General features: G+C 39.3%; 1 protein-coding gene across 4 annotated transcripts in view; it reads right to left on the reverse strand.

The window, feature by feature from the left end:
- Positions 1-20,240, reverse strand: part of tbc1d30 (TBC1 domain family, member 30) — a 67,377-nt gene that overhangs the window by 10,030 nt on the left and 37,107 nt on the right. For all 4 annotated transcript variants that reach the window (XM_043709661.1, XM_043709659.1, XM_043709663.1 and 1 more), the window contains 5 exons: positions 15,798-15,983; positions 15,029-15,197; positions 11,365-11,533; positions 6,416-6,521; positions 3-115 (listed from right to left, as the gene is read on the reverse strand). In XM_043709661.1, coding sequence (XP_043565596.1) covers positions 3-115; positions 6,416-6,521; positions 11,365-11,533; positions 15,029-15,197; positions 15,798-15,983 — 743 coding nt within the window. The remainder of the gene's footprint in view (positions 1-2; positions 116-6,415; positions 6,522-11,364; positions 11,534-15,028; positions 15,198-15,797; positions 15,984-20,240) is intronic.

Consider the following 20,240-nt stretch of genomic DNA (forward strand, 5'->3'; position numbering starts at 1 on the left):
ACCGTTGTGAATCAGAAGACTTGACAGGGGCTGGGAATGGATTGATATTATAAGTGTATTTCTCTCTCAGTTCAGCCAGTTGTGGAAAGGGGAATGGTGCCATTGAATAAAGAGTCTATAACAGGAGAAATTAAACATGATGCCTTAGTGGGAAGGCTACTTTTGATCCATTCAATAAGCAATTGAGTTTCTTAGAATATCAGATTAGACACAACTATTCGTACTTTTTAAAAAGAAAATGTTTGATATTTATAATTGGAAACATCGGTGGAAGAAAAACAAGTAAAGAGATTTCCTCTTTCCAGTGATGTCTTTGTCTTTCTTATGAGAACGCAACATCTGTACCGCTGGAATGGCTCATTAACTGCTGAAGTCCTGGTCAATTCTTTCTTTTATGACGGGAGCAACAAAGGATGCATTATATATAAAAGAAAAACTTAATTTGTTAGCAGACATGTCCAATGAACTCGGATTATTAGATGTGAGAAAATGATTTGATCTTGAGGACCTTGATATTATCCATAAACACCTCTGATGTGTAACAAACACCAAAGGGCTAAATTATGAGATAATCTCACTTGGACTAGCCTTGCACACATAGAAGATTAAGAGATGATGAAATTAAGGTATTTAAGATCTCGTAAAGCAGATAGAAAGTATTTCATATGTCTTAGAGCAGAGGTGGGGAAACTTTTCATGTTGGAAGGCCGTATTATGTTAGTTGTAATCGAATAAGGCCACATCCAAGAAACTTCAATTATATATTCTTCAAAATTCACATTATTTTGTAAAAGTCTAACTACTGTGTACTAACTAACTAAAAAACAAGAAAACAAAAGTTAATTTTAAAGTTAACTAACCTTTTAATGACTTTGTTGTGACTGCTTTTTGTAGGAAAGCATTTGAATATTTGGTTGCAGCATGGAGGTCTGCAGTTTTAGCTGATCATCTAGATGGGTATCCATCATTTGTGACCTTAAGGGCGTCTTGATTTTGGTTAAGTAGGAGAATGTAGATTCGCAGCAATAAGTGGTTAAAAAGCAAGAAAGAATTTTTCGTGCATGTTGCCGAAGGCTTGGGTATTCTATTGTATTTTTCCATATTTCAATCGGATCTTTCTTAGCGTCAGATAAGGACTTTAAAATGTAATCTTCTGAGAGCTCAAACAACTCCATCTGTAGTTCTTTAGGAGCCTTGGAGACATCAACTAGGTGAGGTTGAGATGCTGCTTTGAGTGTGATGTCATGATTCTCAAAGTCAGAGAATCTTTCATTGTATTTCTTTTATTCTCTGGTATTTTAAATACATTCATTTTAAGATTAAAATAAAAATAATAAAGGACAAAAAAAACATATTAATAAAAAATAAGAGATTTGTTCTGCAAAATTTGGATTCATTCAAAAGGCCACACACAATGGCCTAGAAAGCCACAGGTTCCCCACCTCTGTCTTCGAGCATTCCTTAAAATTAGAGCTTGACTGTACGGAGATGAAATCGAAAGACACATCCCTTTGCTCAATGGTAGTAAAAATTTGAAACCCACAAACCTAGAAGTGGAGACTGGGTTAATCTTACTCTTCTGTAACCCTCTGATAGATTTTTAGGCAAGGGTATTAAAGGTTAAGGAATCAAAGCAAATGATGGAGTTAGTCACAGATTAAGGTCAACCACACTTGAGGAACTGAATGGCACACACGTGTTCCTAATTTTTCTAAAAAAAAATATACTATAATGGTTCATCAATGACTTTCCCACCATCTTAATGTCAAGTACAGATGTTTGCTGATGATTATATAGTATTTGCACGCAGAATGCAATGTGGACAATATTCAAGTTTAATCTGATAAGTGACATGTAAAACTTGCATCAAACAAGAGCCAAGTTAGGCCTTCTCAGTGATAGAACTGGTCCTTAACATTGAATGCCATCACCATCACTGAATCTCCCACTGTCAACATCCTGCGAGGTTACCATCGACTAAAAACTGAATAGAACCAGCCATATAAATGCTCTGGCTTCAAGAACAAGTAAGTAGCTGAGTATTCTGGGTCAAATAACTCATCTCTTGACACCTCAAACCCTGTCAATCACATGTCAGGAACGTGATGGAATGTTCCACACTTACCTGGATAAATGAAGCTCCAACAACAATCAAGAAGTTTGATACCATCCAGGAAAAAGAAACCCACTTGACTGGCACCCTATCCACCACCTTCAATGTCCACTCTCTCCAACACCATCAGACCAGCAACATAAGCTCTCTATAAAAGACACTGCAAATTGCAAGCTTCTTTCGGCAGTACCTTGACCTCTCCAATCAAGACAGACAAGGATAACAGATATGTTGGTGCACAACACATGCAAGTTCCCCTCCAATGTACACTCCATCCTGACTTGGAATGAAATTGCCATTCCTTTAATGTTGCTGTTTCAAAACACTGGACCTCCTTTCCTAATATCACTGCAGATGCAACCTTATCAAGTGGACTACAGCAGCTCAAGAAAGTGGCTCTCTACCATCCTGACAAAGGTAACTAGGGATAAGCATGGAGTTCTAGGTTTGCCAGTAATACTGACAAGTTCATGAAACTATAAAAAACAGAATGCATAGCTTGAAAACCTGGTGGAGGAAAATTCAGTCAAGGCTTTTGAAAAATAATGAGAGAAAATATGGCATTGGCATTGTGAAAAGTAGAGTGGGATAAGATGTTTTTGCAGAACACTGAAATAGATATAATGGATCAAAGGCTTCCTTTTGTGTTGTAATCATTCCATGATTTCATATTGAATCACCGATGTAAGTTCTAAAGTGTGGGAACTTGAGAAAGAATGTTTTTTTTTCCCCACTGGTTGAATTGGCCATGATGCTTTGTGCTGCATTAAGCCAAGTAGGATGAATATTGAATTTCATAGAAATATTCCTCGGAATGCTTCATTCAGCTTTGTGAGTCATAAATCAGCTATTTTAATAATTATGTACAACATGGAATGAGAAGAAAATTGCTTATAACTAAAAGTTTATAAGTGATACCTTAGGGCACCTTAAAATGGAAATAATGAATGGATCATTCAATAAATGTAACCAAACATCACCTGGATTTTTAAAGGCGCTAGAGCAGATGGTGACTCAATGCTGTTTCTATTATATAGGATTCCAAGATTTTGTCTGGTGTAATATAGATCAAATTCCATGATTAAATCTGCTTTTCTTTGACAACTTAATAATCACTTTATCTATCTTGTGTGAAAAGATTGATTTTTCCAAGAATTAAGGTCATCACCTTATAGAAGCAAGTCAAATTTAATTTAATTACATTGATGGCTTGGCATTTTAGTAATTTGATTCTTATGATGAATTAGTCCACCTTTCCAGCAAAATGAGTGGCCCTGATAAGATGTTTCCGACAACCATCATGTTATTAATGCAAGGCAGCATGGTGGCTCAGTAGTTAGCACTGTTGCCTCACAGTGGGTTCCATTCCACCCTCACGCAATTGTGTGTGTGGAGTGTGCACATTCTCCCTGTGCCTGTGTGGATTTCCTGCTGGTGCTCTAATTTCCTCCCACAGTCCAAAGATGTGCAGATTAGGTGAAATGGCCTTGTTAAATTGCTCATAGTGTCCATGAATGTACAGGCTAGGTGGGTTAGCGATGGGAAATCTAGGGATATGGGGGAGAGGGTTTGGGTGGGATGCTCTTCAGAGGGTTGTTGTGGACTTGATGGGCTGAATGGCCTACTTCCACACTGTAGGTATTCTATGATAAATCGTAACACAGATGAGTCTACACTTTATTGCATTTCCATTCTCAAAATTTGCTTTAGAAATGATGTGACAGAGTTAATGTTTATTTTACAGATATGTAAGGCTTAAAAAATGTTTGGGCACACTGTGATATCAGTCTGAGTTGCACATTTGGAGAAATTTCTGCTGTGAGCCTAGCTAAACTTTCTCACTGTATTTTACCAAGCACATCTCATTAACTACCTACCCCATATCATGGCATCACTCATGTTCCATTTCAGCTTCACCTTACCATGTGCTATGCAACTTACAAATGGATTCTATGATTTGTTTCCAGAAGCACTGGGGCTATCATATGATTTAATACCGGCAACTAATTAGGATAGACTCAAAAGAGATCCAGCAGCTCAAAACTGGTCTTCCATGAAGTGCTGAAGGACATCAGCAGCAGCAGAATTGTCATCTACCATCCTGGGAGAATTCGCCATTCAATGGGTATCTTGGAATTAACCAATCCTTTGCAACCGTGGCGTGTTTATATGTCCACGGGATACCTAGACAGCACTGTCAGTCCAGACCTACCCTGTTGGGATCCTGATAATTGCCCTGAACTTGGCAAACATGGGGAAAATCAAGGTCCTATTTTGTCAGCAGGGGCCTGGGGGCCCTGCTGCATGGGATAGTGCAGAAATGGGACTTTCTCTTCCCCAAAGACTAACAATGGAGGCTGTGATACAGACTATGCCAGCCTGATCTAAGTTTGCCAACCAGGTTAAAGCAGTCGTCAGCCAATTTAAAGAAGACCCAGCACTGTCGGACGAACTTCAATCTTCTCCACTCTGCCAACACAACTGCAACTGCCATTCTTTCTGATACATTCAGTCTCTCTTACAGTACCCACATCCCACCAAGGTACATGCCCTACCACTCTCACTACTGCCTGCTACAGCTTCCCTCTCTTGCTCCCACTCATCCCAACCCCCAACACCTCTATGCTCTCTGCACTACCTAATCACTCACTCAAGACACTTTCCTACCTACATCAAAAATAACTGCTATGTCACCCATTTTTATTGCCCACAAAAGCTGCCTGTCTCTCATTTCATAAGAATACCAGCCCACAAAAGGTGACTCCTCACCGAGAGTGTCGGAGATGTGTCATGAGGATTCTGAGAGGTTGGCACATATCAGATATTAATTTTCAAGAAATGGGGTACAAGTGACCAGTGCCCATGGACTGCACCCTGTGATGTTGATGCCTAGTGTCTAACATAGAGGTTTTTCAGAGCATGCGGTGAGCTGAACTCCTCAGGTACCCACTCTGAATTCCATGTCGAGTTTTCTCATTGTCTAGTTTGTTTGGTGCATTGGCATGGTAGGAAGCTGAATATTAAGAGACCTGCCAGGCCACTAACAAGGTGTTCAGCCAGGTGCAAGCCATGCTTCTTGTCAAAAGGTGAAGTGAGATGTTCCTGATATCTATATCAGCCCAATGGACTTCTCATTCAATTCTGACCACCACAGAAATCTCAAACTGGATTGAATCAATCCAAATTCATTTCTCATGCAATTGACTTAGAAAATACTAATTGGACTGTTTCTAGTTATGACTGAATTCAATGCAGACTGTAACAGCATAAGAAATGGAAGCAAGAAAAGGCCATTAGGCCCCTTCAGCTTGTTTCTCCATCCACCACCAATCATTTTTTAACTCCACTTTCCCAGCTATTCCCCATTCCCCATATCTGAGAGATCAAAGTTTTATCACAGCTTTGAATATATTCAACAATGAAGATTCCACAAACATCTGGGATAGAGAATTCTAAACATTCACAAATCTCACTATAAAAGTTTTTCTTCATATCACTATTAAATGATTGAAGCCTTACCCTACCCCATGCTAAAAATTCCTCAGCCAAGGAAAACAACTTCATAGTAACTACCCTGTCGAGTTTGTCTCAACAAGGTTACCTCACATTCTTCTAAACTTCAGAGTATCTAGTCACAGTTCACTCAGCCTTGACCTGGACTTTGCAAATGTTGTTACTAATCCAGGAGAAATCAGGAGAAATCAGGAGAATTCAGGAGAAATCTCTTTACTTCTTAAGTGGAGTTCACTCCAACACTGAATGGTTGAAAAGAAGAGTAATGATGCATTTAGCTGGATAAACATTTGAGAGACAAAGAAATAGCAGGATATTCTAATAGGATTAGAATAATGATTAGATAATGGGTGCACAGAGGAGAAAACTCATATGGAGCATAAATACCAACACACACCAGGAGGGCCAAATGGCCTGTTTCTGTGCTGTCGGTATTTTATAATATTATATAATACTACCCTTTAATATCAGATGATCCTCTCATATCAGGAACTAATCTAGTGAATCTTAGCTATTCAGCTCCAATGGAAATCAATCCCTCCTGAGACATGGACAACAAAACTGCACACTGTTTTCCTCGTGTGGTCTCATCAAAGCCTAAGAAAATGATACCAAGCCTTTTAGTCATGATCATTTTTTGTTGCTATTTACTGAGAAATGATAAACATGCTCTTTTGGAAACTATCTAAAGTGCAGGTAAATGCTGCAAACACAGGAAACCTTCTTGATCATGTTACTACAAATAGTGACTGAAGAAATTCTCTTGCATAAATTGGAGCAGTTACTGACCTGCATCAGCTCATTACAATCAATCAGACTATCTTCCAGCATCTCTTGAGTTAGCTTTCCCATGGTGCAGTAGAATTCATCTGCACTTTGGCAGCTTTCGATTCTTCTGTTAAAATGAAAAGTGGCCTTTGTCACTATCATTCATGTAAAAACATCATTTTTTTGTCCACAGTGTGACTTCACTTTGTATACACTTGTAAAAAATGCACTCAGTCTCAATTGGGTTGTCACAAATAGAATCAAGTGGATGCTTGCTACTTTAGCACAGCTTGTGGGTTATGAAAGCAAAATAGTATATTAATAAATATTGATATCTTAAAAGTTATTTTAAAAACTAAATATCTATTAAGAAATCACCAGGAATTGAGAACATTCCTGACTTGGTTCATCCTTTAATTCACTATTTAGTCATTTACCTTAACTCTTGCCTTTGATTGCATATTAGAGATTTAAAAATTTTTGTTGCGATCACTAATAATTTTTCACTTCAACTGTTCTAATTGACCAAGTGTAGTCAGACCTGGAAAGGTCTGAATGAATTTTGATATGAATTTTTAGTGCTTTGGGGAAATAACGAGATAGCAGGACCAATCAAACAGTTCTTTCAAAGAGGAAGCGCAGAAATGACGTTGCAAGATTCTATGCAACTTACAAATGGATTATTACACTCAATCTATAATTTGTTTTCAGAAGCACTGGGGTTGTCATAATATTTAATACTGACATCTAATAAGTATAGACTCAAAAAGAGATCTCGCAGCTCAAAACTGGCCATCCATGAAGTGCTGAGGGACATCAGCAGCAACAGAATTGTCTTCAATTCCAATCTCTCATCTCATAGCCAGAACATTCCTCAGGTAAAAACGAGGACTGCAGATGCTGGGAACCCGAGTCTGGATTAGAGTGGTGCCGGAAAAGCATAGCAGGTCAGGCAGCATCCGAGGAGGAGGAAAATTGATATTTCGGGCAAAAGCCCTTCATCAGGAATAGAGGCAGGGAGCCTGCAGAGTGGAGAGATAAATGAAGGGGGGGGTGGGGGTGGGGAGAAATTAGCATAGTGTACAATAGGTGAATGGGGGGGGGGGGAGGGGAAATGAGGAAACTGGTGAAGTCCACTTTGATGCTCTAAGGTTGAAGTGTTCCGAGGCGGAAGATGAGACGTTCTTCCTCCAGGAATTGGGTGGTGAGGGAGCAGCGGTGGAGGAGGCCCAGGACCTGCATGTCCTCAGCAGAGTGGGAGGAGGAGTTGAAATGTTGGGCCACAGGGCGGTGGGGTTGATTAGTGCGGGTGTCCCAGAGATGTTCCCTAAAGCGTTCTGCGAGGAGGCGTCCAGTCTCCCCAATGTAGAGGAGACCGCATCGGGAGCAATGGATACAATAAATGACATTGGTGGATGTGCAGATAAAACTTTGATGGATGTGGAAGGCTCCTTTAACACCAGCCAGCAAGGACATCAAACATTTAGTGAGGACTGCAGGAAAGAATGCCTGAGTAGTACCTATAATTTAAATGCCAACCCGTTGAAGCTGCAACATAGGTCCACTTGCATGCAAAAAAGCAGAGCAGCAAGCTATAGAGCGAGCTGTGTAATCCCACAACCAATGGATCAGATCATAGTTCAGCAGTCCTCCCACATCCAGTTGTGAATGGTAGTAGACAGTTAAATAACTAACTGGAAGAGCAAACCTCATTCTCATTGTCAGAGAAGTACAGCACATCAGTGAAAAAGTCAAGGCTAAGCATTTGCAAACATCTTCAGCCAGGAGTACCAAGTTGATGGTCATTTCAGCTTCTTCCTGAGCCCCAAGCATCCCAGATGGCTCATCACATTCTGAATTACTATGTGATATCATGAAAAAGCTAAACATTTGAGATACTGAAAAGGCTCTGCGACATGATGACATCCTGGCTGCATTACTGAACACCTGTGTTCCAGTAAAAGCTGGACACATGACTAAGTTGTTCCAATACAATAGTACTGGTAAATTACTAGCATTTACCTGACATGGAAAATTCCCCAGGTATGTCCTGTGCAGGACAAATCCAATCCCCTCCCACTCAAATATCACCCAATCAGTACTTACACTTGGTTATGAGTAAAATTAGATTAGATTAGATTACATTACATTACATTACCATGGCCAATTCACCTGACCTGCACACCTTTGGACTGTGGGAGGAAATCGGAGCACACGGAGGAAATCCACGCAGACACGGGGAGAACGTGCAAACTCCACACAGTCAGTCGCCTGAGGTGGGAATTGAACCCGGGTCTCTGGCGCTGTGAGACAGCAGTGCTAATCATTGTGCCATCGTGCCGCCCAAATGATAGACAGTGTTCTGGAAAGTGCTTTCAAGTGGCACTTACACAGCAATAATCTGATCTTTGATGTTTATGCTATTGTTTGGGTTCCATTAGGACCACTCAACTTAAAATCTTGATACTGCGTTGGTCCAAAGATGGTGGAAAGAACTGCATTCGAATCAAGAGGGGAGAGTGACTGCCCTTGACATCAAGGCATCAAAGAAAATGACCTCACGGAGCCCTAGCCCTGAGGGTAATCCGGGGTTAAAGTGTTCTACTGGTTGTAGTCATTCCTAACACAAAATAAGGTGATTATAATACTTGGAGGCCAACCATTTCAGGTCCAGGGTGTTACTGCAGGAGTCCCTCAGTCATTTTTGAAAACAAGATGGCGGTGGAGTAGCAGGGCTGAGCCCTGGCCTCATTTGTTCCCATCTGCTTTCTTGTATTCCTCTTCTTCTTCATTTTACTTTTGCTCTTTTTTCCTTCCTCTTCCTTTTTTTTTTAAAGCCTTTTACTGCGATTTTGACATTCAGCATATCAGCGAGAGTGGGCCACATGCGGAATGATGGCAGTCTCCTAGTGATTGGGGACAGTGGCCTCCCGTGCTCCTCTTGGCAATCGAAGGTGGTGGCAGCAGCATGGCATCAGCACAGCAGCAACAGTGGGCCATGAGTGGGATGGCAGCAGCTTCCCAGCGATTGGAGGGGGTAGTAGCAGTGGTAGCAAGGTCACAACTCCCCCCGGTAATCCACGCTGCAGCAAATCACCTCTCATCAATCTGAAGTGGTGGCAGCTGCCGAAGTAGCAGCAACAACGCTGTTTCTCCCAGCGATTGCCCAGGTCGAGGACTTTAAGATCGAGACCTTTTTCCTTAAGTAAGATCTGGACTTTTAAAAATTTCCTTTCGGCTCTTTTATTTCTGCTGTTTTTTAAAAACACTTTGTTGCTTTGTAACCAAAATGGTGCCGCTGAGTGGCGACTTTGTGCACTTTTTGCTGTATTGCTGTATTCCTACACTTGAGTACGCATGACAATGAAGTCTAATTCCACTTTTCTAATTCCAATTCTAGGCCCCGCTATCTTCAGCTGCTTCAATGACCTCCCTCCAGCATAAGGTCAAAAGTGGAGATGCTTGTTGATGATAGTGCAGCATTCACTACTGTTTGCAACTCTTCAGAAACTGAAGCAGTCCACAGCCACAGGACTGAGAACTGAGATGTAACATTCACACTATACAAAGGCTAGGCAATGACTATCTCCAATAGAAGAGAATCTAACCAACTTCTCCCATACCCTCTGAGACTAAGTAGGATTACCGTTGCTGAATCCGACACCATGAACATCCTGATGGCAATTAGGGAAATATAGCCACAGTCATTGAATATCATAAATAACATTAAAAGGGACAGAAGCACTTAAGATTCCTGCCTACGTGAGGGATCAGTACTGTGAGAATCGATTACTCATGGTTTGGTACATTATTATCCAAGTTTATTTTTTCATTATTTTGCAGCTCTAATTCTAATTTCTCAGACTGACACATCAGGAGTGGAACAAATAGCCCATGAACAAAGTACTCATGAAATTTCGATGAGTATTTTCAGTATTCACATGCTTCAAAACAACAATTATTAAAACTCAATGAACACTTTCATAAATGTAAATATATACAGAAAGCAGTTTTATAAGAGAAATAAGAAGAATAAAAGAGCAAAAAATCTCAATATTATGCATTCTTTTATATTCTCTGAGCTTCTTGGCTTGAAACTAGGTCATTATAATGACGCATTGCTGCAGTAAAATTCTCCGCTCTACAATATTTTCATTAGAAAAAAAGAAATCTGCAGGATTTGTTTGCTCCAGATTGTTGAGTAAAATTGCAACAAGATTGCAGTTTTTTCCTGCTAAGACTGAAAGCCAATGCAGATTTAATTTATTGGATGTTATTAACTGAAAATTTCCGATATAAATGATATTTCCAATAGTTGCATGAGACTTTTACAGATTTAGTAGTCTACAGAGATTTTCAAAAAACATTTTCCTTTGTCCTGATCAACATTAAAAAAAAGTCAAAATGCTTTTAGTTTTCAGAACATATGTTTCCAACATTGATACAAGCGAGTGGCAAATATATCTCACTTCCTTGCAATTCTTTTGTTTTAGAAAGGTCTAGAAATTAAACAGTGCTACTTTAGTTAACTCTCACCCCAAAAACAAAGGATAGAATGGAATTCTCTAATGGCAACACTAATTTTGATGAAGGAAAGCATCCCTACACCACCAAACTATTCAAAAACAAAAGCCAACCTAAACTAGGTTCCACAGCTGTTGCATGACCTGTTATGTATTTTAGACAATTTTTGTTTGTATTTCAGATTTCCAACATCCGCAATCTGTATTGCAGCACAAATGATAATTGGTGATACTGGAGTTTTTCCTTTTTATTTTGAAAGTTTGGACCTTCCTGATGCTGTTTCATGTCAGATTAAGGTAGATTAACAGAGTATATTTTTGTCATTCTTTCCATGTTGGTTTCAGTTTTCAAGCCACATTTCCTGATCTAAAATGTTATTTTCAAAAATGATTGAATATGAGATGTAATGCTGAATTCGTTAGAAATGATTTAAGTCTATAACTTACTCTCCAAGTTTGGCCCAGATTGCCAAGGCTACTCGTAGAATCACCTCAGATCCTTCAAAGAAAACAGAGTCCCAGATTCGTAGCACAGTATGATTAGGAAGGCATGTCGCAAACAAAGTTAGGAACCACTGCATGGTGAACACATTGGTCAGGGGAGGCTCGTAACTGCCTATCAATAAAAAAAATCATGGTTTTGAACCAAAAATTATACATTTAATCACAGTAAACATTTTGATTCTTGAATTGAGTTCTGAAAGATGAATAATCTTCTATTTACTAAAGTGAAAATATTTTAAAATTGTTAGCGAGTCATGGTATCATACAACATGGAAACAGACCCTTTGGACCAACCAGCCCATGCCAACCATAATCCTAAACTAAACTAGGCCCATCTGCCTGCATTTGGGCCATATCCCTCCAAATGTTTCTTATTCATTTATGTATCCAAAAGTCTTTTACATGTTGTAACTGTGCCCACACCCACCACTTCCACTGGCAGTTCATTCCACATATGAACTACTCTCTGTATAAAAAAGTTGCCCCCCATGCCTTTTTAAAAAATCTTTCTCCTTTCACCTTTAAAATATGCCCCCTAGTCTTGAAATCCCCAACCCTAGAGAAAAGACACCAGCTATTCACCCTAACTGTACCCCTCATGATTTTATACACCTCTATAGAGGTCACCCCTTAACCTCTTATGCTCCAGTGAAAGAAGTCCCAGCCTATCTATTCTCTCCTTGTAACTCAAACCTTCTATTTCTGGCAACATCCTGCTAAATCTTTTCTGAACCCTCTCTACCTTAATAATATCCTTCCTATAACAGGGTGATCAGAACTAGACACAGTACTCCAAAAGAGGCTCACCAACGTCCTGTATGACCTCAACATGACTTCCCAACACCTCCATTCAAAGATCTGAGCAATGCAAGCGAGTGTGTCAAATGCCTTTTTAACCATCTTGTTTACCTGTGACTCGAACTTCAAAGAATTATGTACATGAATCCTTACAGCACTACCCAAAGCCCTATGTTTAATTGTATAAGTCCTGTCCTTGTTTGTTTTACCAAAATGCAATATCTCACATTTATCCAAATTAATCTGTCTCTCAGCCCACTAACCCAATTGATCAAGATCTCTTTGTAATCTTAGATGTCCTTCTTCAGTGTCAACTATACCACTGCAAACATTCCTTCACAGCCCAGAAAAACCTAACCTGGTATTAAAACCTTTGTGTGTATGTCTGAAACACTAAAGAAAATCAGGAATCTAAATTTACGTTAGAAATGACCTAATCAGCATCTCTTCAAATAATTCAATTCAAATGGCATAAAATGAATAGTTTTTGTTCTGAATTTTGGATTTTTTAAAGAGGTTTGCACTGACAACTATTGAATTAAAAAATTCACTATCATTACTATTCATTATAATGTGGTCAGTTCCCTCACAACCACGCCCTGTCTATCCATCTTATAGAACTGGATTCTATCGCCACAAATTGAGCAGGTTGCACTCATTCACCTTTGTAAAATATGGCACAGTGATACTGGGTTGTCAATCCAACATCATCCCACCTGTCCCCAGAGGTAAGGACAGAAATAGTGTGCCACGGTGCTGCTCCTGTCACAGGACTCATCTCCTAAGCTGAGCACAGTGGGCCCTTGGAGCCCCAGGTCCTGGTTCTGGGCCCGAATGTACCTCCTGCCCCATATCCTGCCTTTGTCCAATATCACAGAAGGTGAGCAGGTGCTGAAATCTGAAGCCTATCTACCCCACTGAAAGAAACAAGTATCAAGCCATTGAGTTTGTTAAGTTGCCAATCAACTGTAATTTTGCACTGACCACTCAACTTACTTTGTAAGTTGCATGAAAGAGATTTGGAGGTGAATTATGCCAAGTGTTACTGATGTTATTATTGGACAAGTCAGATCCCAAGCGGAAAGGTGGTTTGAGAGATCATTTTCTTTTCATTTTAATGTGATGGTTTACCACTGAAATGCAAACATGCAGTGTTGAAAATTCGTATCTAACAACAAAACTTAAATTCATTCCACAAAAGAAATAAAAATAAAATGTAATAAGCCAAAATATTACAATTTGGAAACACACAGTAAAGTACAATCCCATTAATCCCAACAATACTCCTTTACAGCATTACACTAGAGAGACTTCCCTCCTCTTTCACATTTATACAGCATAATTAAACTGTGGTTTCAAATTCCCATCTTGAGAATTTTCCTGGAGCCTTCATACAACTACACTTAGACTTTCACTGCTTCAAATAAACCCCTCAGGGTTTTAACCACAAACACTTATGGTTTGGAAATTTTAAACCAAACTCCTTACAGTGAGGCAACCTCTTTTTTTTTAAAACAGCCCTTCACTACCTCTCTTTCTCATTTTATTTTTACAATTTTTACAATATGTTTTACATATCCAGTTTAAGCCAAGACCACTGCAAACTGCCCCAAACTGAACCTGGAAAGTATCTCTCCAAACTAAATTTTGTTGTTAGACACAATTTTTCAGAATTGGATGTTTGTGTTTCAGTGGCAAACTAACTCATTAAACAAAGCCCCTAAACACCCTTACTGAAAACAAAATTCACAATCTTTTATCCGATAAAATCATCATGGCTACAAAATTCTGAAATCCAAGGATAAATTATATATTTTCCAAAATAACATACCTTACATCACACGTGGGAAGTCGGAGAAAATAGCACAAAGATGACAATAAAGCCTGAAGTCAGACTGTAGCAAAGTCTGTTGTTGAAGGTGGAGATTTTTAATTTGCTCAGCTTCTATTAACTGACTTAAAATTAAAACAAGTTTGAGAGGGAAGGGCTTATTAATTTGGTGGCTGGAACTGACCCCCAGCCATCTCCCTCTTGATGTCTCATTCTTGACAGCCAATTGGCTCAGAGCTCCCTTTCACGACATTAATTGGCCGGCATTCCTGACAACCAGTTGCTAATTTTTCCTGATGAAGAGTTTATGCCCGAAACAGCGATCCTCCAGCTCCACGGATGCTGCCTGCCTTGCTGCGCTTTTCCAGCACCACACTCTCAACTCTGATCTCCAGCATCTGCAGCATCACTTTCTTCAATCAGTCGCTAATTGACAGGCTAACATACTAGAACTGCATGGCTACGTGAATGGTGGAACACTCCCTGTTCTGCTTCTCTTTATCAACAGAAGCCATTAAAGGCAGAGAGAATGTGTTAAAAATAAACTCAAAACTAAGAAAGTCTTCATCAATACCTCAATGCATCCAGTGGTAATCTGGATAAGCATGAGGGAAAAACGAGTAGAAGACTTAGTTAGTTAGAAGGTTAGTTGAATCAAATTGAAAGGAGGTTTGTGTGGAACATTAACACCTACTTGGACCAACTGTAAGTGGAAATGCTCTGCTATTTGATGTTTATCAGCAACTTCCATGGTTGATTTGTTAGTGCCCAAAAAATATTTCATTTGCAGCATAGGCTTGGGTTCAAGCCACACCTATTTCAGAAGTATGTAATAACATTTCTGAACAGATTGGTCAGAAACTACCTGGAATCCTTTCTCAAAATATGGCCATGAGAAACAAGAAGTATCAAGTACAATGGAGAGAGAAAACCAGCCCCTAAAAGAAATTAAGTCCATTAAAATTGAAATAAATTTACCTGCACTTTCCTTATTGGCACCTTTCTGAAGATTATCAAGGTACTGGGATAGCTCAGGTAGTTTTATCCGAAGAAGATCTCGAAAAACAGCCATATCGACAGATAATGCACGTAAATTATTGGCAAAATAGCTCTCGGGGAGTACTTTGTCAATCAAGTAAATCATTACCTATATATTATAAAACAAAAAGAAACAGGGTAATAGGTTTTAATCTGTGAAGTCCATATAACACATCTCAATGTTACTTCCTTATGTTGTTTCATCATCTATTGTACGCACAATGAATAACTAGAGAGCAAATGGTCTGAAATTTAATTAAAGACCCCACCATCATTCTTGTGCATAATTGTGTAACACTAGTGCTTCATGTGGTTGTATGAAACAAATTCCAAGTCAGAATTTATAACAGAATGGAAAAATAAAACATAAATGAACACACAATTATCAATAAAAGTTGAAATACCTCAAAAACAGATATCTAAATCAGTTTACTCAATGTATTATTAATGGAGTGTCAATAAATATGTACTAGAAAGTTACAGGAAAAGGAGCGCTAGCTCTTAACCTGGAGATAAAACAAAACATCTTATCAAATCCTTAACATGCCTCCATGCCATAATCAAATAAATATGCACTAAGGAGACTTCAGCAGCAATTCTGTTCAATGCAAATAGAATTCCCAAAGCCGTGGCGAAGCACTATATAAATGCACGTTCATTACTGTTCTTAAACTTGATTAGCAAATTTGTTCTACTTCATTGCATTTACCTTCAGTGCATCTCCTTCATTCCCTTCCATCACTTCTAGTATGAGTGCAGCAAGTACATTGAAACCTTGGCAATAGCCTACAAATTTGTTCCAGCGAGCATACGCGAGAAGAACTCGCTTCAGCATCACACGATCCTGCTCAGCCTCCTGCCCACAATAAGAACTGCAACCTGTTCTGTGAAGATCCTTGAAACAAACAATTCTTAGTTAATAAACAAACAATAAGTTCACGTTTATTTGCGTTCCTGACCTCCTCCTTGAAAGGTTTAAACAATGATCACTTTATGAGCCTTGGTTTGTCATTGCACAGTAATGTTAAGTTCAGTAGAGGTTTGGTAAATAAATGCATTTTCAGCTTGTTGCAATCCCTGCAGAGACTATTAACTTTAAACGGGAGATTTAAATTCCCAGTGACCAACTTAAAGAATACTCACAGCAAGATTTCTGTTTTAAGATTTTTACTGCAACAAATAAACTAAAAGCAACACTGACTATACAATACTTGCCAAGCAAATAATACTCTAACCTATAAAAAGGTATCTCCTCTATGTTTTTAACACAAACAAAAACCTCACAGCACAATTTTACTACCTTCTCCATTTTGGCATAATTGTAGTTTTCACAGGAACTGACACCACTCCTCATTCTAATTGGTTGTGACTGTTCACACTGCTTTTTATTCTTTTGGCTGTGTTGGATGTTAAGGATGGCATTAAACTTTCCAAAAAATTTATTTGGCTGAGTCTACAATAGGACATTGGCCAGAGGATACCCACAAATTTGGCTTGATATTATGGATTTGTGATGACATTGTAGCTATATAATTCGTATACAACTATACTATTATCACTGAATTTCACTGGAGATATCAACCTTGTTTTATCAGAAGTGACTACAGTTTTGATCATCATTTTGATTTGCATACGCAGGGAAATAATTTTTAAGGAGCCTCTATAGAATGTTTGCTATTGTGTGTGATTTATACAAGCTCCATTTGTGAAGAAAATAGATGTTGCTGAAATTTTATCTTAAGACCCAGCTCTCTGTCAAAATACAGCCTTGCTGTAAATACATATTGGACACACTTGTGTCAATAGATACCCAATCCTTGGTATTACTTAGATCATAGGCAGGGACAGAAGTCCAGGGCTCCATGCTTTTCCTGACCCTGATCCCTTCCCAACAACAGCAGCCCTGCCCCCTATCCCAAGAACAGCAGCTTCAATCCTGTCCACGACACAGTGACCATGTCCCTGCGCTGAGCTCTGGGTATCAGTTACTGGGTCTTGATGAATTCTACTGTCCTGGGCCCAGACATTAAACTTCAGGTAAGAGGCTAGCTGCTGTGAGGCAAAGACACATTTAGCACATCATACAGTCAGGAATTGGTGCACAGATAGAAAGAGATAATATAATCAAAGCCATCATTCCTCCAGAATGCTGGTACAGCAAACTATTGGCATTCTCTAGGATAGATCGAGATGAGTTCTGCAATAGATGTCCCAAGAATCTCTCTGTCACTGCCATTTATTGCAAACTTCACAGTTTTATGACTGAAAAGAATTAGTGCATCTCGCAACTTGTGAAGAAGATGAGGAGCTGAAGCAGCATGAAGAACAAGACACAGGAAATAATGAATAGAGGCAAGACCAAGTACCCTTCCAGTCACAAACTCTTCAATAACTCAACAAGTAGTGATAAAATAATCAAATCTTATTTCCCAACACTACCAGTCCCTCCCAATATGCTTGATGCTATCCATCATCCATAGGACAGCAATTAAGGCCAAAGGATGTAGGAGAAGAAATAGGTCATTCACCCTATTACATTCAATGGGATATGGCTGATCTGATAATGATAGAATCCCTACAGTACTGAAAGAGGCCACTTGGTCCATCGAATCTGCACTGACCCTCCGAAGTGCATCCACTCCTATCTTGCAGACCCACATTTATCATAGTTAATCCACCTGGCCTACACACTACAGGGCTATATGGCATGGCCAATCCATCTAACCTGCACATCTTTGGACTCTGGGAGAAAACAGAAGCACCAGGAGAAAGTCCATGTAGACACAGGGAGAACATACAAGCTCCACACAGATGGTCACCCAAGATGAAATCAAGCCCTGGTCCCTGGCACTATGAGGCAGTAATAATAACCACTGTGCCGCCTATCCTCAGCGCCACTTCTATGCCTTTTCCTTACAGCCTCTGATTCCTCTATTGATTAAAAATTTGTATATCTCAGCCTTGAATATACTGAACGACCCTGACTCTACAGCTTTCTGGTAAAGAATTGCACAGATTCACTATTTTCTGAGAGACGAAATTCCTGCTCACCTCTGTATTTTCCCAAACACCAGTGTGGGCCTTTCAACCAAGACATATTGTTTGGTCAATTCATCCTCAAAGAAACTCTGAATATAAGACCGCTGTAAAAAAAAATCTAGAAACAGACCGAGCACCATTCTAAAGGTAACGATCACCTTTAGTGATCGTTTAGTGACTCACTTTAGTATTCGTCTGCCCATAATACTGCTATTAAAACAAATTACCCCAGCCACTCCAGAACGAGAGATGGAAGCCTGCTGCGCTTTCACAAAGGTACCTGGGACAACCACCATTACTAAGGCTTAAGATGACACCTTGGCTACACTAGAGCTGTCTGGTCCAGCTGGCATTTGGCGAAAGGATAGTCATGGCTTGAGGAATTGCTGGATAAGCAAAGAAACATTCTTTATTGGGTGGAGCCACATCTTTCAGAAAGTAAGATGGTTGTGGTTCAAGATCAATTATCTCTGTTCTGGGACATCATTATAGAGTTCTTCAAGGGGTTGTGCCTTAAGCCTAACCATCTGTGATTGTTTGAGCAATGACCTTCTTTCAGCATACAGTCCAAAGTAGGGATGTTAGTCAATGATGCAATATGCGTTGTACCATTCACAACTCCTCAGATACTGAAGCAGTCTTTGCCTGAATGCAGCATGACCTGGATAACTTTGGATTGAACCAATAAATTATGAGTAACATTTATGCCTCACAAGTTCCAAACAATTACCTTCTTCAACAACTGAGTATCTCAACATCTCGCCTTGATATTTAACTGCATGAACATTACTGAATAATTCTTAAGGGTGATCAAAAATGGGCAACAAATCCTAGCCTGGCCAGTTGTGGTCACATCTCACACACAATTAAAAATGCTGTCATCCTGAGAGAGGTTAATAATAGCCTTTCCTATTGTATTATTCATCACATGAGGCAGCACTTGGACATTTTCACCGAACTGTAGCAGATCAGATCAAAGGAGGGTTTCAAAAGCCACCTGAAACTCCACCATGTTTCAAAGCACTGTTACGACACGGAGTAAACTATCTTTCTTAATTTAAAACCATCAACACAGAAAAAATTTATCCCGTGCACCAATCTATGAAAATTCAAGAGGCCAAGAATTATTTAAAGTGAAAATTAACTACTTTATTTCTTAAAGTATAACAGAATAATTAACTAACAACTATTTACAACTCCATCCTCTAACCTATCATTTACCTTCCCCTTCCACAATATTAGTTCGATAAAACTCCCAATTAAGATTTACAAAACAAAACTTCTTAACTCAAAACCAGCAGCTTTCAATTCTTCTGTGTCTTCTTTTCTTGTTCTTAGGGATTCTGCTTCACAGGTTACTGATCGATAAATGTACTTTTAAGAGAGCTATTTTTCAGGCAGTTATTTACCCGCTGGCAGCTTTGCAGTTGTCCTCTCAACTGTTCAAATTTCCCCAGTCTTACACCCCCAAACCACTGGATTGTGTCATTGGCTTTTAACATTGTCAATTTACTAAACTCAAACTAGATTGGAGTTTGGTATCTTTTGGGATATAATTTAAACTGATTGACCTAATTCAACTCTGCTTTGTTGTTTCCAGGCAACTAGCTACCCTAGCTACCCCAGTAGCTGGAGCACAAGTTAAACTGTGTCTTGTTGAGAACACTTGGTGCTGTCACCGCTAGCTTTTAACTCTCTTCGAGGTACAGTACAACAACATCTTCATAACAGCACATGGCAGCAGCATCGGGAAATGTCTTGTAGCAATACTGTTACTATTAATTTTAAAGAGTCACAAGAACTGAGTCCATAGTGTAGGCTGATAGTTCAGTGAGTAACAAAGGAAGTTTTGAAGTTGCTATCTTTTATATAAGTCTCCACAATAGCTCACAATTGCTTGCTCAACTAACTTAACATTATCAATCAGACTTGCAACGTGTCTTATTTATGCTTGCTAGGATCTACATATGTTTGTAAACAAGGCCCAGTTCTCTGCACACACAAGGAATTTGTCCAAGCTTTTTGACTTTTCAAATAGAAGTTGGGGGCACTGTTCCCTGGAGCATTCCTCACTCTACATGTCAGCCAAGTAGAGCTGACTTGCTTTTTTGTG

The sequence above is a fragment of the Chiloscyllium plagiosum genome, chromosome 19 (assembly GCF_004010195.1).
Source record: "Chiloscyllium plagiosum isolate BGI_BamShark_2017 chromosome 19, ASM401019v2, whole genome shotgun sequence".
Classification (NCBI taxonomy): Eukaryota; Metazoa; Chordata; class Chondrichthyes; order Orectolobiformes; family Hemiscylliidae; genus Chiloscyllium; species Chiloscyllium plagiosum.